We start from the raw sequence: 23159 nt of genomic DNA on the forward strand, positions 1-23159 counted from the left end.
TTGTCTTTTTTTATCTAACTATAACCCCAAACAATAGTAGTTTACTTTCTAGACTATATAACATGTGTTACTTTGGTATACTCAAAAACTAGTACTGTTCAGTGTAAAGATTTCGGTTTTTTACATAGGTTGAGGATAAACTTGTTCAATTTTAGAGCAAATTTCCCAGTTAGTTTATAGAGTTTATATAAATGTCTTGCCTGATGGTGGCCTCGTCATAAAACATCGAACATGTCTGCCTTAATGTTAGCCAAAAACTGCTTTTAGTACAATGAGAAAGGAACAAAATAGCACAAAAAGCACAGTGATGATAGCACAATTAAGCTAAAAAGCAGTTGTTTAAACAGAGTTGTTCCCAGCAATAATAAGTAATCCGGAGAACTCCTCGTATAGATTTCTCCTACACAAACATTTCACACTCCATGGACTGACAAAAAACACCCCCCTCCAAGCTCCCACACACAAAGCAACACACAGCTACACAACCTCCGTCTCCACAAAAAGAGTCTCCACAAAAGAGCTATACAAGCTTCGCCGCGAAAACAGAGTCCACCAATTGGCAACAGAAGCTCCCTCTCCACAGAACGAGTCCTGTAATCAGCTACGAAATCTTCTTCTCCACACAAACAGATTCCTCAATCAGTTACACAAGCTCGTTTTTCACAAACACGAATCCTCCATGCAGCTACACAAGCTCGTTCATCACAAACAACAGACCTCCAACCAGCTACACAAGGCTTTTGGGCTTTTGTTCAAGGACAGTGTCTCCAACGTAGTTAGAGCACAGTAGAGCATCAGTCCCACTTGTTTTCCTTCTGAGGCTTGACCACTGCATGACTAAGAGTCTTTTCCCTCTTTCTCCCCTCGTCTGCTTTCCAACTGACTTCAACAATCCTTTAACACAGCGCAGAGACAAGGCAGCAGAGTGTCGTTTTTAGGGTGGACTGACTGCTTATCTTAGAAATTTCCTGGGCCTCTAACCTATCAATAAGTAGGAACGCAGAGACAAATCTTGTAATCCAAAAATTCAATATGATTGATGAGTGACAACAGTAGCAATAGGCAAAAATATTGGGCAAATTATATACCCAGTAATTACAGCCCTTAACAAGTTCTTTCGTTTTCAATCAAATGTACATTTGATAAAACTCACCCGCATCTCCAGTTATCTGACTCCCCTGGTTTAAAGTACAAAAGTTTCACAAATGAAAAGCACCAATTTGGGTTTTTTGTTGTCGCTTCTTTTCTTTTATTGCTCTAATACTTGGTTTGAAGAACTTTTTGAGGCAACGTAGTTGAAAATGTGTGCTTCAGCAAAATTTTTGTTTGATTTGTTGCGCATTTGTTCTAGAACATCCTTTATTTTTTGACGCTTCAAGTGACTTTGTCAGGCTTCTTCATAGTCAGTTCATCACTTTTTTCTGTGAGCAGGTAGTCCACTTTTCACAGCTTCTATTTTCCAAGCAATTTTTTTTGCTACAAGTATCTAATGGACGTAAGAGGTTTTTCAAGGTTAAATTTAAATATTTTCTTCTCCCAGAATTTGTACAGTTTTGATTTGAAAGAGTTTTTATTTTCACAATCAACACTTATTCAAGAAGCTTATTCCACCTTTTGGCTATGCTTTTCCCTGAACAATTTGTTGCCGTTGCTCTTTCGAGTTAACTACTTTTTCGAGTGCTCTTGTCCCTCAAGAGATGTGCTCCGGAATTTTTGTGATCATTTTTTCCTGATGGCAACTTGAAAATCTCAATCAAGTCCCCTCTCATTCGTCGGTACAAAAGAGTTGGCATATTGGGTGCGCTGAGTCTCTCTGAGTAACTCAGTCCCTTCAGTTCAGGGATTTGTTTTGTAGCCTTCTTTTGAACATTTTGGATAATTTCGATCAATTTTCTGCTTCCAGGATTTCGCACGGGCGTTGCGTATTAGAGGTGAGGTCTTACCAAAGAAATGAAGAGGCATCTGTGTTTGTTCACAGTTATGCTGGTAAAATTTCTCCTGATGAGGCCGAAGATCTTGTTTCATTGTTCACTTTGTTGATGATTTTGCATTTCAAATTTCAACTCATTGTCAAACGTAAGTCCAAGGTCCGTTTCTCTAGTTTCCTCTTCGATTGTCTCTGGATATTCGTTCTCTGCACAATAATTCCTACCAACGAGACTTTTTTTCCTTATATGAAGGACTTTGGCTTTCTTCGTGTGAAATGGAAGAAGCCATTTCCTGCTCCATTTCTCCAGGGCAAACAAGTCTTACTGGAGCAACTCAACGTCCGAAAAAATAGCTGAACTCATTGAATTTTTTTTTTCTGCACAAATGAAGACTGTGCTTCGAACACAATCCGGTTGATCATTTATGAAGATGACGAAGAGGATTGGTCCTAGGCCGCTACCTTGCGGCACGCACTTTGGACATCACGTTTCGACGATTGCTTGCACTTCAGTCTGACATGCTGTTTCCGGTCACTTAGGAAGACTTCGATCCCCTTAAGGACTTTCCTCTGATTCTGTAAGACCACACTGTTTAGGAGTCTTTTGTGACGTACTTTGTCAAAAGTTTTTTGGAAGTCGCAATAAATACCATCAATGCCACCTCTTCATTCAAGTATCTTCGTCCACCCAATTACCACTGATATTGGGTGGAGACTGCTGGATCTTCTTTTGACAAAACCAAACTGACTGTTGGAGACAAGGCTGTTTTCCGCAAGGTGATCTACTATTTCGCCGCAAATAATTCTTTGCATGACTTCATAGACAATAGCAGTCAGACTAACAGGTCTGTAATTTTAAACCAGCTTCATGTCTCCATTTCGTGAAGAGTTGCAATCGTTGCTTCGTGACAGTCCTGGGGGAGCTCATCTTCATTCAGGCGATTTCGAATTAACAACTCTAGTGGTTTGGTTAGATCTCCAGCCAACTCTTTCAAGAGGTATGGTTGAAATTAATCGAAACCTAGTGACCTGTTTCTTTCAAGTTCCGGAAGCTTAATGGACACCATTTTCTCAATGATGCTAACGTCTGTAAGTGGACTAAGAAAAGTACTTTTGCCATTCAGTTCCTTAGAGTTATCTTCTCTAGTAACAAAAACAATGCAAAAATAGTTTTTCAGGATTTTAACCTTTTCTTTGTCGTCGGAAATTTTCTCTCAATTCCCTGCTCTCAAATCGCCTATTCGCGTTCTGATCTTTAGTTTCGTGTTTAAATAACTGTAGAACCTCTTTAGATTGGATTTGACTACCTGGTTTTCGATTTTCGCAGTTTTTATTCGAACAAAAACTCTCAGCTCGTTTCTTATCTTTTTGTATTCTTCCAGTGTCTGATCAGATTTATTGCGCTAAAAGTTACTCCACACGCTACTCTTTTGCTTGATATGTTTGCGATTTTCGATTGTAGGCGGCACTGGAAATTTTGTTGTGCTTGAATCTTTGTTTTAGGCACCCAATGATCTGCTACCCGTTCAATTTCAATTTTCAGTTTTGACCATTGCCCTTCGATTGGCATGTCATCGAACTCTTCGCTGGTTTGATCTGCAATACAGCTTTCCGACACTTTTCGTAGTCGCCTTTTTGGTATATTTTTCCAACCTTCTCTCTGTGGCCTGGTTTCAGTTGGTATCTGAAGGTGAGGACTGAGAGATCGCTTTTGCCGAGAGGAGATTCGCAGTCGATGCGATTCACTCGAGCTAGCAAAAATGAAATCGATTGTACTGGGGTTGTCCGCCGCACGGTTTCATGTCGGAAAGTTGACGAACTGGGTCCAAAAGACGTCTTTAATTAGTTTCAACAAATTGAACTTTTTGGAATCTTGATAGAGTGGCGTCCAGTTGACCGAGGAATCAATTTTTAGGAAGTTAAAGTCCACCATTAGCGCTACGTGATTGATAGCCAAGTGGATCGCTTGTAGGACATTTTCATGAACCTTCTCTTTTGAATGCAATCCAATGTGTGTAAACTGATCCCAGGATAATCTTCTCGTTTTCCCCCGTGTCTATTTCCTGGAAAACTGCATGTCTGATTTAGAACCTGGTATTGAGAGGCCTACTCTTGATCACGGCTCCTTCCTGAATTGAATAATTTTTCCTCTTTCTTTCTGTTTATTCAGCAGCTGTGAATAGTAAGATTCGCAATCATCAAAAAATGTCTGCTTTATGCAGGGTGAAACCAGTTTTCATCGTTTTAGCTTCTTGAATACTCAACATCGTGGATTTTGAGCCATCTAGTCTTGTTTTGATGTTCGCCTTCTTGTTTGTCAACACTTACGTATTGGTGAACATTATTTTAAGCTTTGTAGGGGTTTAAGCTTTCTTTTTCGTCGGGATTCTAATTATTCTTGATTGTCAGTACCTCTATTTATCCCGGAGTTCCTGTCAGCCGATAAATGAAATTTTCTGAATCTTCTCCATCTGTCTCTAGCGTTTTTGATTGCTTTTTGCATTGTTTTGCACTCGTTTTGCAAAAATTCATACACAAAAGAAATCATCCTGAACTGATCAGTTCTGTTCTACAATTTTTTAACACTTCGAAATAGCAGGTCTATTTTCTCCTTAGTAGGAAGAAACATTTTCAAAGGTCTGCTCTTTTTGGAGCTTCCTCCGATGTAACTGTTTCTTCCTTCTCCTTTATTAATTATCAATCATTCCCCCTTATAATTGTTACTTTGTCCTCCGTTGTCAACTTTACTCCGACCACTGTTGATTTTGTTTCCGAGACGAATTGTTTTCAATGCTCCCACGTCCCACAGTTTTAGCACCTCAGAATTCAAAATGTTGAAGAAACAAAGATCTTTTTTGGCTTCTTCTCTCGCAGTTTCTTTTTCACTCTCGGGAATTCGATGAATGATAACATTAATTTCTCTTTTCGCTTTGTCGTCATTTTCATTTGTGTCTCTTTCTATTGCCCCTTTCATAATTTTTTGAACTACTTTTGCAGTTAGGATTTTCCTTTGTACCACATGTAACCTGACCAATCAAGTGTTTTGAAAACTGCCTTCGAATTTTTCCTCTACTGTCTTCTCGATTAACAGTATCTTGTTCTAAATTAGTTTTGAAATCTGGTCCCTGAGATCCTCCATTTTTTGCTCGATTACTTTGGACATATCATCTTTTAAAAATGACGGCTGCTGCTGGCCTAGGTGTTCCTTTCCAAATTGTTAACAGCTCTGGCACGGCCAAAATAGACCGCTTAATTTGATATAATCGTGAGTAGAGTACCAGGGATGCCAGAGCAGGTTCCTGTGTGGTACCAATCACTGCAAAGAAAGCGCTGCAGCGTTCCATCCTTGCAGTCTAGTTGGCATGTTCCACATGGATATTGTACCGAGTTCAATCTAGTGTTATGTTTTTGTTCGAACACATTGGTGAGGGAACAAAGGAAAAGACGGACTGCTCAAGTAGATTAGGTTATATCGAGGTACTAAAAGCTCTCGCGCCAACAAAGTCCATTTCCGAGGCACTCAGAGAACTTGTGCCAACAGGAAACTAGACTTGAGGCACTGCGGGCTAAGGCGCCAACAGATATAAACCCACAAGGCACTCGACCAGCTCGCGCAAAATGAGAATTTAAGAGGAGTAACTGCTTCGTCTTGTCTTTTCTTGAATTGCTTTTGCTGCCTCTCATTAAGCCTGTTTTTTTTTGTTTTTCACCATAATCTCACAAGCCAAATTGTTTTTTAGGTAGGCTATAACGTATCCAGAATTTCTTTTTTTCCGATCCACAGTTGGATGGACTAGTCAATGCTCCTCGTAGATGGGAACTTGTTTCTCGACATTGATGATAACGAGCTCGGACTATTTAAGCTCCTTTAGGATGTTATTAGTTCCTGTTTGTTGAAGATAGACTACCTTGATGATTAGAGTTTGGAAAGTAGATAGAGTTCTAATCAGCTCGTTGGTGGGATGGAAAACGAAATTGTTGCTGGAATTTTTCGAGATGGAGTTATTTATTAGGTAGTGCCACAGTACGATAGCGTTGGACTCTGACAGACCCAAATTTCGCACAGCCTTTTCTGGCTTCTTAGTATTGGGGTTCAAGCCCAGCCCAGGAAAAGCGGTGACTTTCATGAAAAATTATTTTTGCTTCACTGACTTTGATATTTTCAAGCGAACTGGCTCCAACAAGATTGAAGATCATCAATCTCTATTCGCCTAAGTCTGGGAAGGCGAGAATCAGATGATATGAACGTGATTGAGTTCAGCCCAGCGCGCATATGATATGAAATAAACAAAGAGGTGAAAAGGAAAGGAAATGTATTTAATAAGTTTATCACAACAATTAGTTGTGCGATTTATCTTCTCTTTATATTTTGATTGATCTTCGTTGCGCTCACTCCTAAGTAACGTCGTGGCTCTTTCACATTATAGTGTTCCCCATGAAAGTATAGCCCCTATTATGGTATCTTTACCAGGAATGGGGCTATAGGTTTTCTGACCACTAGACTGGGGGGGTGGGGCTATGATTGGAAAAAACCCAAGTCTGTTGGTAAAGGAAGAGTGATTGTAGCTACTAATATATGTGAGGCAAGCTTTTTCACGTAAAATATGTCTTCTTGTTTACCGGTTGCAGAAAAAAAGAATAATCATTTCATAGCTGCTATCGTTTAGTTTTGGTTTATATTAAAATTGAATTTTTCAAGAAAGTATTGAGAACCAAAGCTAAAAACAACGGTCTTTTTGATTGATAACAAATGTAAATTTTACAACTATATTAGTCCCGTAGTCTGTTTAAATGCAATTTTTGCGTGATCCACTTTTTGGGAAAAACAGGTAACGGCCGGAGGCATTAGGTTCCCTTTGAACCTTTCGTCTTAAAAGAATCTAATAATTCGATTCACGGAAACATTTTTGGAGACATAAATCCATGGTGTGAATGGCGGTTCTTAGAGGTTGACCTTTATCCACTATAATTGGAAAGACCCAAGTTTTGTGGCAGAGGAGGATGGACTCTATCTTGAAACAAGGCCACAGATCAGTGGTGAAGGCTTAATCTCAGGAGGTGGTCGGTTCTAGTTCCCCCTATTCAAATGTTTTTGCACCCATGAACACTTTGTTTAGGCTACAGTTCTTGTATAGAAATGTCCCGCCTATCGTTCGAGAGCAATTTGTCCAACGTAATTGGGTTTGTGTATTTTATTGATCATTAATTTGGACACTGCGTGTTGCAGAGTGTTACCGTTCTTTGTGTAGTTTCAAGTATTCCGTATAAAAATTTTCTTGAAAATATTTTTCACGTGATCGTTTTTTGCTTAATTTTTTGTAATATTAATGTAATTTCGGTGTGCAGAAAGCAAGATTTGACCTTTTAGATATGCATTTCTCTCTTATATTGCTACCGCTTCCTCCTCACGTTTTTGCCCCCACCCAGCGAAGATTGATGCCCTGGAAACAAACTGTCGTCTACCAAGCTAACTCCTCGCCAATCTTTTAAGAACAAATCGTTAGACGTCAATGGGGAATGAGTACTACTACTATATATGAGGCAGGTTTTTTCAAACAAAATTTGATTTCTTCATAGGTCTTCATAGGTTGAATTCTGTGAGCAGGTAGGTGGTCCTCTCTTCACAGCTCATTATGGTTGACAATATCCTATGTCTCGTTATGTTGGGTCATCTGTTGAAATTTTGAGACAATCCTCTCTAATTGCGTGTGGTCCTGTGTCATGATCGTGCCCAACCTCACTGGGATAATCCATACGGATCTCTAAGCAACGGTTTGATTTCCCGCATCAACAGATACCGGAGACTCGAGGTACTGGGAGTCCGTACTCGCTTGTCTTTTTTTCTATGAGGGTGAGTGTTTCAGTCGGTCGATGCCCCAATGTGCATCTAGTCGGCTTTTAAACAAATTCACGATTTTAGCGGCCGGAATGATTCTGGGAGGGAGTTCCAGTCCTTGACGACCCTTTGCTAAAAAGCAAATTTTCGGAAATTTAGGTGCAACTTCTCGGTTCTAAGTTTCGCAAAGTGACCTTGTGTTGATTCGTATTGACTCATCTGAAGCAGTGATGCGGATGCTCGGCAATCGGTAACGGCCGGTGGCATTAAATGTTCTTAGAACTTTTCGGCCTAATAGAACCGAATAATGCCATTGACGGAAACTGTTTTGGAAACATAAATCCATGGTGTGATGGGCGGTTCTTAGAGGCTGACCTCCAACCACTATAATTGGAAAGAATCTAGTTTTATGGTGAAGGAAGAGCGATTGTAGCTTGATAAAAGGCCATAGATCATTGGTGAAGGCTTAATCTCAGGATTTAATCGGTTCTAGTTCCACCCTAGTCAGATGTTTTGCACCCAAGAACATTTTATCTAGCTGTGGGATGCACGATTTTGAAAACCTCGATCATGTCACGGCTCAGTCCTCTGAACGACAATGTTGGTAGATTCAGCCTTCTCAGTCTGTCTTCGTATGGTTGGCTTTTTGAATTCTTCGGTAGTCTTATAGCTCGTCTTTGCATGTTCTCTACCATAGTCATGAGCTTCATCAGATGCTGACTCCATACGGACGATGCATACTCGAGATGTGGTCTCACCAATGAGCAGAAGAGCAGTTCCAGTGTTTCGTCGTCGCGAAAATGAAATGTCTTCCTGATGATCCCAGGTATTCTATTTGCTTTCATTACTTTCTCCGCCATATGCACTTCAAACATCAGGGTGCTGTCAAATGTCACTACCAAGTTTTTTTACTCTGTGACGATGTTCGTTAACGGTGCTTCAGTTAAGTTCCCCAGTGAGTTCCCCAGTGAGTACCAATTGCATTGTGCTCTACTTTTCCCAACATGCGTCAATTTCGCCCTTTCTGTGTGGAATTGTAGTTGCCACTGCTTAATCCATTCGAACGTAGCATTTAGATCCTCTTGTAGCTTCTCCTCGTCTCCAGGCGAATCAGCTCTTCCATAGAATTTTTTGTCATCTGGGAACATGAGCATTGTGCTATCAACCACTTTGGGCAAGTAATTAATGAAAACGACGAATAGCAGGGGTTATAGTGCGCTTCCCTGAGTTATCCCGCTGGTTACAGGGGGAGATCTTGACTTCGTGCCGTTGACAGTCACCTGCTGGGTGCGTTGTGTCAGGAAGTCTGTTATCCAGTCGTAATTTCGTTCTCGAATCCCGTAGTACCATACCTTGCCGAGAAGTCTTTTGTGAGGTACTTTGTCAAACGCTTTCCTGAAGTCTGTATTCAAACGCTTTCCTGAAGTGTGTTCTTGTTTACGCATTGCGGTTTTGTGGGTCTTTCACATTATAGCGCCCCCCCCCCCCAAGAAACTATAGTCCCCTATTTTGGTATCATTACCAAGAGTGGGGGCTATAGGTTTTCTGACCACTACACTGGGGGGGGGGGGGTGGGGCTATAATTGGAAAGACCCAAGTTATTTGGTAAAGGAAGAGCGATTGTAGCTTGATACAAGGCCATAGATCAGTGGTGAAATCTTAATCTCAGGAGTTGGTCAGTTCTAGCTCCACCCTAGTCAGATGTTTTTGCGCGCATGAACACTTTATCTAGGCTACAGCCCTTGTATTAAATTGCCCCGCCTATCGTTCGAGAGCAATTTGTCCAACCTAAGTGAGTTTGTGTATTTTATTGATCATTAATTTGGACACCGCGTGTTGCAGAGTGTTTTTACCGTGCTTTGTGTAGTTTCAGGTTTTCCACATTTTTACCTGATTTTTCACCTAATCGCCTGATTTTTTTTGCCTGATTTTTTGTGATATAAGCGTAACTTCACTGTGCAAAAGGCGAAATTTGAGTGGTTTGGATATGCTTTTCTTTCTTATAACGCTACCGCCGCCGCCTCACGTTCTTGCACTCGCTCAGCAAAGATTGATGCCCTGGAAACAACCCCCAGCCCCCTGCTAACCCATGCGCTTTAGTCGGTTATGTTAAAATAATTTAAGTTAGAAAATTATCTTCAGATCCTCATTGTTTGATTTCAACAAACGTCTTTGAAAGCAAACAAAAATATTTTTTGTGGATTTTACAATTTACGTTAAAACCATTGATCGTCATTATATTAGGATTTGTTTAGGATGATAAAGATTGCGCCTAATGAAGGAAAAATTAGTTCTCGAATTTTTTCGGGAAAATAATTTATTTATTATTGAACGGTAATTTTGTTTTTTTTAAAGTGATTTCTTGTTTGAACAAAGACATTAACAATCTGTAAACCGTAGAAACGATTTAGTGTGTGACATACCTAAACTTCATTTTGTTGGCAAAAGTTCGTCATTTATTGTTAAACCCAACTTGTTTACCCTATTAGACTTCACATTTATATAGTTGTTTGCTATAATGTCTAAAATTTGAAATCCTTGATATTCGAATGACCTGAAGTATATTTAAATGTTTTGATTAATATCCTCCAAATTCAATCCTTTAGAATGTTTAAAATTTCAATGAAAACAATTAATTTCCAAAAAATAAATTTCATCATAAATTCATCATTGCAAAATTTTTTTCTTAAAATCAAGACTGCAGACCTGCGCATCGACGAAAAGACCGCTAGACCTTTTCTGACTCAGAAACTAGATAGAAAGAGTATTGAGAAAATTCTAAATTATAAAGATAACATCACAGTAAATCAGATTAAAACAGAATATAGAATATTACTCGATGTTCATGGCGGAGATAAAAAGGAAGAACAAAATTTGGTTTTCAAAATGAAATTGGGGGCTCGTTTACTGTGTCATTAAGAAAGAAAGATTGAATTAAAATTTTAGAAACACATCCAAAGTTCAAATTTAGAAATATATCGAGGAAGAAAATAACACGTTGGCAATTCAACATGAATCAAAATTCAGGAATGGGTTTTGATGAAAGCGTAGGAAGAATGAAACAAAGTTGAGAATCTTAGAAAAAAACAAAACAAAGATGAGATGAAGAATTTGTTTGCTAAGAACTGACATTAATAGCATCTGAGGCTCCTTGCGGGGAATGTTTTCAAGTTTCTTTCAGCCAGATTATTAGTAAGTCTGATCGCAAAGTAGAGAAGTAACTGGATCTGCATGGCATGAATTTGTTCAAGACATGATCCGGTTCCAGAACATCCAACAGTTTGTTGTTTGTTTGATTACGCATCTCGAGGATGGAGGTTGCTTTGTGTATAATGTTCATTTTTTCTGCACTGTGATGGAATCGACCTATAAGTTCTAAATCTGCTTTGCATGCTGAACCCCAATCTGGTAATGCATAATTGGAATGCGCTCAATGTGCAAGTGACGAGTATAAGGAATTGATTGAATATGTGTGTGTTTGAGTCTGGAGATGAGATAAATACTCTGGGACATGTTTTGGCATAATGGGGTCTTTCCCATTATAGCCCCCCCCCCCAGCTTAGTGGTCAGATAACCTATAGCCCCCCCCCCCAATCATGGTAAATATACCATAATGGGGGGGGGGGCTATAATTTCATGGGGGGGGGGGGGGGCTATAATGGGAAAGACCCGCATAATGATTGTATGTTTTTGGAAGCTGAATTTACTGTGAAGAGTGACACCTAGGAGCTTCAACTCTGTAACGTGGTTTATGTTAGCATTAGGAACTTGAGAAGTCGGCTGATTTCTATGATTCAATGTTAAAACGTTTGTTTTCGATTATTTTTTTGAGAAACCATTCGATGTGCACCATTCGGTTATCTCATATGTATGTCAATTTAACCCCCAAACTCTTTCTCTAGTATTTGAAAACACCATTCAATTGATCAAATAAGGAAAGCGCGGAGCATGAAATTCTGAAATTGGATTTTTTTTAAAAATTGAAGAGATTGCTTAAACCCCACCGTCAAATAAATTTTGTCTCAATTTTTGAGTTACTATCATGAATATGGCTGGGTTGTTTTCTTACATTTTCCTTGTTTTTTGGAAAAAGTGTGATCGAATATGATACTAAAGATTTTTCTAGGCGACGTAAGAAATGTTGAACAAAGTGAATGAGAGAGTAAAATTTAAAAATTCTCAAGAAATTAGACATTTGTCTCCATACGGCTTTGAGTCGTAACAGTCCATATAGCTGGTCTTCATTGCTTCAAAAGGATGGCAGAGGTTTCCATTATAGTTATCAGATTAGTTCAAATTACTTTGCAAACCCTGATTTTATTGCTGTCTGTGGTTAGCAGAACACAATACAATAACTACGTACGGCAACCTACCCGAATTTTTATTACCGGAATGACATGCGCTCTTTGCAGCAAAATTACATGATTCTTGTATTGTATTTTTACTAAGCCTTGTTTGTTTTGACTTCGAAATTTATCGAGATACAACTGATCAATTTGCAAAGACATTTTTTTTGAAAATGTCAGTGTACATGGCCTGCAAATTTTCGTTAAGCTTACCAATGGCTGGCAGCTTCTCTTCTCTTCATGACTTTGTGTGCTAGTTTGATCCCCCTACGCGCGCTACCCATCACTCTGCGCCCCTCCCAAACTGCGTAGGACTAAATTCACGGCGCAAAAGGCAGGCAAAAATTTGTTTAACCTTCTCCCTTTCATGGCGCTACCGCGCAGCCCCACGTTTGTGCCCCCACCCAGTGAAGATAGGCATCCTAGAAATAAACTGGCCTCTATCGAACTAAACCCTTGCCATTCTTTTGGGAGCAGATCGTTGGACTGACATTTAACTCAAGTCTCTTTTTTGTCGCCCTCTATTTTCTTCATAACTTTTTGTTAGCTATTTCTTTAAATTGAAAAACAGTAGTGTTAATGTTCTTAGCCTTTTAATAATAAATTTTGGTCACATTCCTTTGCCAAGACTTGTCTGTTGATAAAAATGTAACCAACTGTTTACTCAATTTTACAGACAATTTTTATGGACAATTTTACAGTGAAACAAGAAAAAGAAGAAAATGAAAGTATTAGACGCAACTAATGTGCGGAATTCGCCTGATTTTTATCTGAATGTTTTCGATTAAGTTTCGTCATTTTAGAAAAAAAGAGACATTTCCATCTTTAGAAAATGAATATTCCAGATTTATTTCTTTGGAATTTCCAGTGACAAATGCAATGATATTTCCTCTCTGAAGTCAGTGTTCTTATACTTTATTGTTCAAACGCTGTTTTTTGATGGGATAATTAACGCAAGTCATTGAGTTCTAGGCTTTTGGAATGATAATTTTGATATCTTAAGTTTTGATTAAGAATCAGTTTTAAGAAAAGTAGTTAAATAAGTACCAATCTTTCCAAAATTTTAAAATCAAATTGGTTTGTATGAAATCTTATAAAGAATTTGAGCATAGTACAGTAACTTTGTCACAAAAAAACTGCTTCTAGATGCTTTAGGAAACTCCCCAAAATCATACCCTCTGAGATCAAATGAAATTTTCTCGACCAGGTAGAGAGATTTCGGAACATTGTGCCACGCACAAATTCGCAAGAGCCGTCCTGTTCATTAACTCTACGTAATTAGCTATCGTAGTTAAAACATCATTTGAGTTGAACATCATTATTATTATTAGAGATGAATGATTATCTAAACGTAACGAAGGAAGGAATTACAGGTATTACATAAATTAAACTTTCTGGTAGCACCCAAAATGGTTTCTTGAATATGATTATCTTTTACTTAAGAAAGCACTGCAACTATCTCGTTCTAGTTTATCAATTACAGGGATATTTCTGAACCAGTTCCAGATTTCCTCGTTTCCTTGTAATTGCAACGATCTCTTTAGTAATCGCTGTGCTAATTGGATTTGCTGTAACTGCTGATGAATTTTCCTGTGCATTGCAAAGTCTATGATATCACTATCTTTCCTGTCCATTAATTTGTGAGCTGACATGATGCCTAATATATCTTTCTTGATTACGTTCATACATGGAATGAAACCGGGTTTTTCTACGTATTCTTTTCTCTCGCGGCGTCTTCCACTCAATGTACGGACTAGCACGGTTTTGAAGGAATCGCGTCTGTGTTCTTTGCTCTTGTTTTTGTTTGTTTGTGTTTCTTCCTCTTCGAGTTCTTCTTTCCGTTGCAACTCACGAAGAATCTGATAGTTGTCTTCTATGGAAACTGTTTCCTAAACAGCGAATGTTTTGTAGTTTATTTCTTGCAGTGTGGACATTTTATTGGTTGATCAATTTTATGTCAAGGCAGAAGATCATATCAAAGTGATTGATATGCATGTTATATTAAAGAAAAGGTAATAACATTGCAGTAATCTAATGTAGATGCTGGTAATTAGTTTTATGCTGGTAATTAGTAATCTAATGTAGATGCTGGAAAATCAATTTTCAAATCTAACCATAATTGCAGAATTAGGGGTTTCAAGACAAAACTGGAGAATCAAAATAATCATTATTGTTTTGGACGCAACTTATTAATAACCGCGAAGCAATAGCTGGGTCTTCTATTGGCCTCCTGTTGGTTTGTTACAATACAGAGAATTTGAATTGTATTGGGGACCTGTCTTTTTTAAAGATCTGTTCACAATTATCATGATTTTTGAAGTCAAATTGAAGTAATGATTTGGTCACACCAAAAGAGGAAGTGAAGCGAAAGAAGTGGTTTTGCGGCGAGATTTTTTTCCTCCAATTTTTAAAGTAGAGTGAGCAAAATGTGTTTGAACAAAAATTCACTTTCTCCTTAATGGTTTTTTCACATGCGGCTTTTTGACGTTGATTTTTAGTTTTATCTGATTTTTTTCTAAATGGTTTTCATAATCCATTCTAGGTCTGTTTGTTTGTTTAGTCAATGAATATTCTTTGAACTGTGTCAGGACTTGTCATGCTATGTTCTTTATTTCGTCCTCAAGATTCCTGTCTCTCAGATTGACTTTTGCTTACTTTAAGGGTACAAAGTCAACTGAGTGCGTGTCAATTTAATTGAAGATTGTTTGAGAGCAGCTAGCAGAAGCAGTAATAAGTTATACAGATTCTTAATCAAAAATGTCAGCATTCAATAAAACGAAGAAATTTCTGTTTTGTTCTGGTTTTCTTACTATCTTTTTGATACTGCAGATCTACGGAAGCTATTACGGCTATTTTCTGACAATCTGCCATCTACGTTTGACTATTGTTCTCTACAATATAGTTTAAGTGGAATCATTTTTTCACAGTTTCCCGTTATTTTACTGGAGCTATTGCTCTTTTTCTGAAATATCTGAGCTATTTCAATTGAGCGAAGCAAGTCAAACAATTTAAAAGTCAAACTTGTCTCGTATTAGGTAGTTCTTTTTTATGAAAACAAATCGTTACGTATCCCTATTTGAAACTGAATGCTCCTGGATATCAGAATTTAATGCGTTCCTGAAAAAGCGTATCTTGAAAACGACATGCAGATATAGATTACTTCCTAGAATTATAATTTATTTGGATTTAATTTTTTTTAGTTCTGGGGAAAAAATTTTTAGGAACTATTTGAAATCTTCGAAACCAGCAATAATTTAAATAAATTAACGTGAACCGTATATTTCATGTTTTTAGGATTAGTTGTACAATTTTGACCTCAGAAGATCTTACCTTGAGACGTTCAAATTGTGACAATTGCATTTTATCGATGTAGCTCCACACTTCGGGTAGGCGACTACTGTCGTACATTGGCGAGTTTATGGAATGCACAACTATCTGAAGACACTCGTAATTCCTCAGTTCCTTCAACTCCTCCGCTACTTTCAGCCAGAACTCAATCACGTGCGCTATCTTGTGTAGCTTTTGTTTAGGGTCAAGAAGGATTGTCGAAGGAATTTTCTCCTCAAGCTCTTTGTTGAGAAGAATGATTTGCTGTAAAGATGATTTGGCGCATAGTTGATTTTGGGCGTATTGCACTATCTCGAAGGGTTGCATTGTTAAGATGAGTTTTGAGTACTGAAATGTGAGCTGCTTTGCAATGTCTTCAGGTGAAAATGGACAGGAAAATTTGCGTTGAGTGTCGTAGAAGGTTTCCCCCACACCATTCGCCCCCATCGATTGGCTGTGACTTCGTGACAAGGAAGAACTTGACGGAGTTCGGGGTAATGCGATACGACCCTTCGGTCGTCTTCCTGGCCCCACGCTTTGCGAGCCTCTGGATAACAAGAAAATATGTAAATAAACGCAAAAATTGGGTGGCTAAATTTTAAGTGGATCTGTAAAGAAAATTTTCACAGCTCATTGCGAGTCATGGCCGTATTAGTATACAATAGTGAAATAACCATACCATAAATGTATATCTTAACTTGGGGGTAACTTAAAGGCCATAAAAGTGGGTAGAAGTTAGAAACAAATCTTGACGTTGAAGAGAATTATCTGCTTCGGTTTCAAAGGTTTTCTCGAAGACTAAGCTGAAGAATGTGTTTCTAAACGTATCTCACTATCTATCTTTGTTTTATGGCTTTATAGCGTCATTTCTCTATAACACAATCTCACTTCAGAGCCTTTTATCTGGTGATATTGAAACTTTTGTACATGTAACCAATGGCTATTCAACGCACGGGAGTAGTCACTCTTTGCCGATTATGGTAAAGACGTTTTAAGAACGGAGTAGTGATTTATTATTTCGGTTCATACACTTTCAATTGTGTCGAGCTTAGCCCAGTTTGCTCTCAAAATAGTCAGGCCAAATGACAATCTAATGCAAATGCTGATTGTGCTTGGGCGGTCAATGAGTGTATGTGCTAGTTAAATTATCTAGGGAATCGATTCTATTATACTATCATCTTATCCTTACAAAGTAGGACACGTTTCCTCTTTAGATTTTCCCTAATCATATCTTGAGAGGCACCCAAGCTTCATCAAGACACCTTTCCAATTATCTTCGAGCTGAAAACAATTTCATTCATGCAGCTGAAAGGCTGAGGAATTCTCCGCTCAGTTTAAATTGTTTCTCTTTTCAGTATCCATGTATGCGCAGAGGTCACTACTTATGGAAATGATCAAAATACCTCCCCACCCCCTCCCATTGGAATTAATTGTTCAGTTGTCATTGGAATTAATTGTTTTTGTAGAGCGAAAGTAGTTGAGGAATTATTCTTCTCTCAAATTCAGCATGTATTTTTGTTTTCGATGACTTCCGATTTTGTATTTAAAAAAAACAAACAAGCAGAAACCTTGTTTTCGCGATAGAGTTTTAGTGATTGGGTGATTTAATTGTTTATGCATCCTAGTAACCATATAGTCATTTGTTATGAATAATTTCAAGCCATAGATGATTCTGAGTAAGGATACTAATATGGTGTAAAGATAGTGCTTGATGTGTGGATTCATATGTGGTTATTATGGGTTGGTTAAAAAGTTAAATAGCAAACCAAGAACTTACTTATCACCAGGCAGCTGTAGTTTATCGGGAAGCAGCTTTTTCGTACGACTGTTGTAAGTGTGAGTTATACCTGTGGTACCGTTACTCTGAGGAACGTTGGGTTCTGTGCTCTCAGATTTCGAGTGTACTGTATTGTCGTCTGGGTCATTTAAACATGTCACTTTAACAATCAGCAAACGCTTCTGTTGTTCTAATGAGGTTTTGAACTGAACCGAATTTATCAAAGCGCTCAGAGTAATCAGAGTTGATAAGACGTCCAAGGCCTCTGAATCTGTGAAATCATTGGGAAACTGATCCTTCCATTTTGATATCATGACCTTGATGTTTTCTTTGATCGTGTCATCTAAGTCTGAGTTGGGTTTTCTCCATTGGGTGGAAGGTCTGAAGTTGGAAGCGAGAAGACGCTTAGCAGAATTGAGGATCTGAGAAGCGAAGGAGACCTTGTCTGTGAACATGGAGTACTGCTCAATTAGGATATCCTTGAAGAAAGGATCGTCCAGTTTCCTGTGCGGTAATAGACACTGTTCTACCAGTTGTTCCAATGTACCACTTTTTACTAGGTAGTATTTGTCGTCTTCGTCGTTTGAACGATTGAACACGCCTAAAAGCAGTTGAGCTAAAATTTGATCAAATTTTCCATTCATCTTCCATAGAGTTTATTTCTAAACGTTGTATAATTTTGTGAGTAAACTTTGGAAGTGAACCTTATGATTTCGATTGAGATCTTGTGATTTTGTCAGCTGTGTTTTATCTTTGTTTATTGCGGCTTCAAGTAAATAATTATGCAACTGTTTCGAGTTCGTTTCTGTGCAAATACTCTTTTCTAAGCTTTGATTTTACTTTGTAAGCTATCATCTAAGCCTGTGAAGAGTTACCTTCACTTTGGTTACTTTATCTTTAAGCGAGTAACGGATTGTCAGCATGAGATAATTCAAGTTTCTAAGCTAAGTTTCATTGCACGATGCCTAAGTTCTTATTTGACCGTTTCGTGAGTCTATTATTGGAAGCCATTTCTTTGTCTTAATGAGCGAAAAGCGGCTGTTTGGTCACGTTTATGAGTCGAACTTTAACGATCGTTGTGCTTTGAATGCCACCTATTATAATGACCGCTTGAACCCCTTGATATGGCCTTGCGACTACTCTGTTTTGCAAATGTCTCTCAGATTGAGTCTGATAGCCATTTGAACGCACATGATTAGAAAGGACGTCATACATTGACCTCATACATTCATTGAGAGTAGATTGACAAGCAGACTTATTGACACAGCAGAGATGTTTATCTTGAGACGCTTGTCACATGATACTATAATGACTCGATTCTTAAATTTCCTCCATTGTCTTTTGTGCGTTATACATGCATTACCATTCGTTTTTAATTAGACCAATCTTATTGTTTATTTTGGTAGGGTTTGATAACACTTTCGAACACTCCAACCCCCACATCTGGAATTTTTTTTTATCGTTGATGAAGGTTCATTATTAGTGCATAGGTTTTAGATCTGTAAATCTCTCGAAATTCTGGCGAGGAGAAAGATCTTACTTGATTTGACCCATTTGCCGATTGCTGATCCATTGATTCCTGCTCCCAGGTTCAGACTGCCCCTCCGAAGTGAGCTTTTTCGCTGGTGGGGATTGTTGTTGTTGTTGTTTTTGCTTACTTGATCATGATTACCGCTGAACCTTCTTTTGCCGCTGGTGTCTCCTAAAGAGCCCAAATAACTTTTGTTCAACTTAGGTTGAACTAAAGGGATTTATTGTCGACTTTGTCGTGAGTCTATAATTTAGCTGATATATAGGCTGGGCGTTTTTCAAGAAAATAATTTGAAAAAGTGGTTTTCGGAACAACGTGTTCATTGTGCAATGGTCCAATTTGATGCAGTCATAGCATATTAATCGCTCTTAGCAGTTTGATTTCTACATTTGTCGGATCTAAACTATTTCTCAGTTCTTGTAAGACAAAAACTGCATCCCTCAGAGCTAAAGACAGTTACTTCGCGAAAAACTTGTATAGACAACTAGCAGGCAAACCGGTTATCAAAACCAAACTCGAACATCAACGTTATGAGATTTTTAATGTCCAATGTTTTCGAGCTTCCGAGCTCAGTGCAGCACCTGTTCTTTAGTACTCGATAAGCTGCAGTTATTTTGAGACAAATCGTATTTTGCGTATTACTTTGGGTTCCACCCTCCCTGCGCTGTCCTTTGACTCGAGGTGATGTTGAGGGCGACCGTGGAGAGCTACCTCTTCGCTGACAGGAGTAGAACTGTGCCCTGCCCACTTTGTAGGGTGATGACCCCCCGGGTGAGGAGGGAACACTGGGTTTCTCTATATTGTGTTCTTCGTACTCACACTCGACTTCTTGCTCGTCTATTTCCTCAACGCTTTCCGGAAGTGTATTTCTGAAACAGTTCACTAGTTTAGAGACCTAATTGATATTTGCATCCCTTAATGCTTCAAAACTAGCCAGCAATTATAGTAGTTCTATCTCATAATAGGTTGGAGTTGAAATCTTGTTCGCTTGTAAGTTCGCCAGATCAGACTATTTATGTATATTTATTTTCAATGGTTTGACATGGTGTCATGGTGGACTCTTTTCAGTCCATTTACCATTCAATACGTTGGAATAGAGTTGGCTTATTTACGAATTGAAACCTCTAGTTTTGTTCGTGGATGAAAAAGAAACAGCTCATGAAAATTCATACCCGAACAAAATTTGAAATGTTTGCTACTCGAATTGAAGTTAAGACTATGACTGCTTTGTTTAAGGCATGACTTTTCGGTACTCATTAAAGGTTAATAGAAACATCTTCAGGAGGAAGCACATACCTTGGCTATTTTGGGATTTTTTCTCATATTTTAATGTTAATTTCTGACAATTTTTGGATTTATTTATTGGACCAACACTTAGTAGTCTCTTAAATGTTTTTGTTTTCACAGTTCTTAACTTGGTTGGTTGTACTATTTAATTCGAGGACTTACCAAGTTGCATGTTTTCTATTGTTCTAAAATTTTGCATGCAAGTTTTGCAAAAATAGGCAGTTAAGCGACCGATTTGAATTGATGTGACGATATTTGTTTATTTACTATAAATAAATCAAGCCTGTAAGTTAAACACGTGAGTGACGCTTACCTAATTTCGTGTTCGAATTGAGACAGCTCCTCGAGTAAAACGGAATTGCGATGTCTTCCGTGGTACCCAACTAGCGAACTCCCGTGCGACGTCACAGAAGAGTTCGAGGTACTCTTAGAATGCTTTGTAGATGAATTCCTAATGCTGCCACTGTTTCCGGTTGTCGATGTACTGGCACTATTGTTAGTATTGTATGCAGAAGTTCTTCGGCTTAAGTTGTATTCACTGGCTTCTATAGAGGACCTGCGACTTGCAGTAGCATGTTTTGTGACTGTGCTGGATTCAATAACTGATTTGGACTTGTAATGATTGTTGTAATTTTCTGCCATTTCGTTATTTATAGTTGCATTTTCACTGATGAGATCCCGCATTGCTCTGTGACTTGTTTCTGTGTTGTCACCAATTGCAATGTTTGTCATTTTCAATGTTGACTTGATATGTATCTATTTACTGTTTTACTGTGTCAATAAATTGTCAATAAACTTAGTCAGCATTGATCATCAGTTAGACGTGTAAATAAGATTTATAAATAATAACCATGTGTTTATTCCGGTCGACAAAATGAGATCAACGGTGATTCAAGTCGAATTTGATGCAGCTGTACTTGAAAAGTGAGAAAAACAGTGGCCTGGTTTCTTTTTTGATAAGCTTGCTTCTATTATGACGTTTCAACTCGACATAGTTATAGCTTAATCTAACTATTTTGTAGCTACTATTATCTTAGTTGTGTGATATCTGAAAAATTAAAGTGATTGCGGTGAAGATTTAAAAAATTGTTATGAATGATAATATAATTCCGGACTATAATAGGAGGTACAAGTTTTGATTGTGCGGAAATAATGAGGTACCAATTTAATTGCTACATAGAATAACCATAAAAGGAAGTGAAACCCTCTTTTTGGGGCAAAGGAAAGCGAGAAATCCGAGCTAGGAAATTGAAAGCTATTTTTGATATGCGTGATGTAAACAATCCCGGAATTAACAGCGAGATGAACCTTTTTGGTACCAATGATAAATACTATATCACCGTGAACCTTGTGATATGGTAATGAAGTTGAAAATTTGCAAAGAGGTTGTTTTACCAGTTATTGTTAATCTCTATCAACAATCTACTTAAATGGCGCCGATTTTTCTACTTGCGACAAATAAGCTGAATAAATCGAAATGTAAACAACGAATAATTTTAAACGCAAGTAATTATTGCCTCTTACTGTCGTCGCTGCGCTCAAGCTTCAATAATTGTTGTTTAAAAATTCTGGAAATTTTTCCTCCCCAGCGCCGAGCAAGCTATAATTTGGAAACAAAGTTTTCCATTTCTCCCTACACGCAGGCTGTAATTATGCAATCCCACTTTTTGTCAAAAATGGTTTTTCTGATCGCTACGCCATTTCTGCTGAATTTTATGGATAAGTATTTTAAAATGTGCGTTTTTGCGTACCATTGATATACCACCGCCACCTAAATGCATTGGTTTTGCTTGTATTTTACGCTTGTAGTTTCAGCACATGGAAAGTGGAATTTTTTATGAATGTGTATATATTATTCCATTGTATACAGTGAACACTAATACGTGGCCTTTTTTAATATTTCAGCGCTGTAGAACAAGAATGTCTACGCCATTTGAAAGGCACGCATGAGGAAGTAAAAACAAGCAAATTTTCTCTCGACAAACAAAGATAAATGAGCAAAATAAAACGCGTCCGTTTCGCTTCCTTGTGTTTGGGAAGAAGAGCTTATTTTCTGTTTTTATGGAAATTTAAATTTTTCCGAGGCTGGATAATTTGAGGAAAAGTGCCTGCCAATTATTGGAAATGAGGCGGAACATTGAAACATTGAAAGCAGATTTCAGAGTGCTAAATTTATGCGCACAATATAATCAAAAAGCTAATTAAATGAAAACTAACTGAGAACCACAAACCCGTCACTAAAAAGGAAGATTGAGAGATTTCTGCAAACGTTTTAAGGATAACTAAGGCGGATGCATGAAACGAGGGTAGGACACCGTCAAAACAGTGATTTATATTGTGTTGTTCTCAATAATGAAACGCTTAATCTACGCTCCAGTTTGAAAAGCAAACGGTTGGTGGTAAATTTTGTTGTTTGATTTGAATTTTAATTAAGCTCTGGTTTGGCCGCTGGTCATAGCTCATATTTTTGTAGATTTATGCCTTTTTATTTAACTTTGCCTGACAGATAAGCACATACTTCGCCTCAAGTTTGATTGACCGCGGAGACATAATTAGTTCTTTCTTTGTTATTACGTCGGCCGTAAATGGCTCATTTTGTTGGTATTAATTGGATGTGAAAAAAGTTCAAAGAGCGAATTAGGCGTTGACGCTTTGAATTGGTCTGTCTGTTTTACTAGAAAGTTAGTCGGATACTTGCAAACAATTTTCTTCATTTTTTTGAAATCAAAAGAATAAATTGCTAATCATACATCTCGAGTTGTTCGAACGCGTGTTGTCCGGTCTATTCAACGCAGGCAAGTGTTCTTCTGCAAGAAGATTGCCAAATTTTCCAAAATGTAAGCTTCAAATTGGGCAATATAAGAGATTATAGATTGAATCGTTAAGAGCTTAGAAGAAAGCACTTTTTAAAGAGGGACACGAGAGTGGGTTGACTTCTCAAGTTTCGAACCATTGCATCTGAGGTTTCGTGTGGTATGTATCTCTTCAAGATTTAACAACTGGTATCTGAGGACCAAATTGATTTGGAATAAGTTTCAGCTGAAGACCTTAAATGAGATCCAAAAGAAACAGAAAACTGAATTTTAAAGTTAATTGAAATTGGAGCTTAGTGTCAATTCAATCTAACT

The 23159-nt window shown here is 38.0% G+C and overlaps 2 protein-coding genes across 2 annotated transcripts; both read right to left on the minus strand.

Annotated features, from left to right (window-relative positions):
- Positions 1–8293: 8293 nt before the first annotated feature.
- On the minus strand, positions 8294–8917 carry LOC142340336 (uncharacterized). The gene is made up of 2 exons (XM_075390911.1): positions 8758–8917; positions 8294–8658 (listed from the first exon to the last, which is right to left on the minus strand). Exons 1-2 carry the CDS (start codon positions 8915–8917, stop codon positions 8294–8296), a joined length of 525 nt encoding a protein of 174 aa, XP_075247026.1.
- Positions 8918–13411: 4494 nt separating this feature from the next.
- On the minus strand, positions 13412–22612 carry LOC142339306 (uncharacterized). Its single transcript, XM_075389249.1, has 6 exons — positions 20345–22612; positions 19387–19613; positions 18754–18915; positions 17214–17814; positions 15440–15983; positions 13412–13998 (listed from the first exon to the last, which is right to left on the minus strand). The coding sequence occupies exons 1-6, from the start codon at positions 20761–20763 to the stop codon at positions 13537–13539; spliced, it is 2415 nt and encodes an 804-aa protein (XP_075245364.1). The 5' UTR covers positions 20764–22612; the 3' UTR covers positions 13412–13536.
- Positions 22613–23159: the final 547 nt, after the last annotated feature.

This window comes from Convolutriloba macropyga, chromosome 5 (genome assembly GCF_964194025.1).
Source record: "Convolutriloba macropyga chromosome 5, txConMacr16.3, whole genome shotgun sequence".
In the NCBI taxonomy this organism is placed as follows: Eukaryota; Metazoa; Xenacoelomorpha; order Acoela; family Convolutidae; genus Convolutriloba; species Convolutriloba macropyga.

Excerpts from the sequence above, each read along its gene's own strand:
- LOC142339306 (XM_075389249.1), bottom strand. The coding sequence starts at position 20,763 with ATGACAAACATTGCAATTGGTGACAACACAGAAACAAGTCACAGAGCA. Across the intron at positions 19,614-20,344 it reads CAATTCGAACACGAAATTAG|AAATACACTTCCGGAAAGCG; the intron begins GTAAGCGTCACT and ends GAACTGTTTCAG. Across the intron at positions 17,815-18,753 it reads CGGCAAATGGGTCAAATCAA|GCGTGTTCAATCGTTCAAAC; the intron begins GTAAGATCTTTC and ends AACTGCTTTTAG.
- LOC142340336 (XM_075390911.1), bottom strand. The coding sequence starts at position 8,917 with ATGCTCATGTTCCCAGATGACAAAAAATTCTATGGAAGAGCTGATTCG. Across the intron at positions 8,659-8,757 it reads ATTGACGCATGTTGGGAAAA|TGACATTTGACAGCACCCTG; the intron begins GTAGAGCACAAT and ends AAAACTTGGTAG.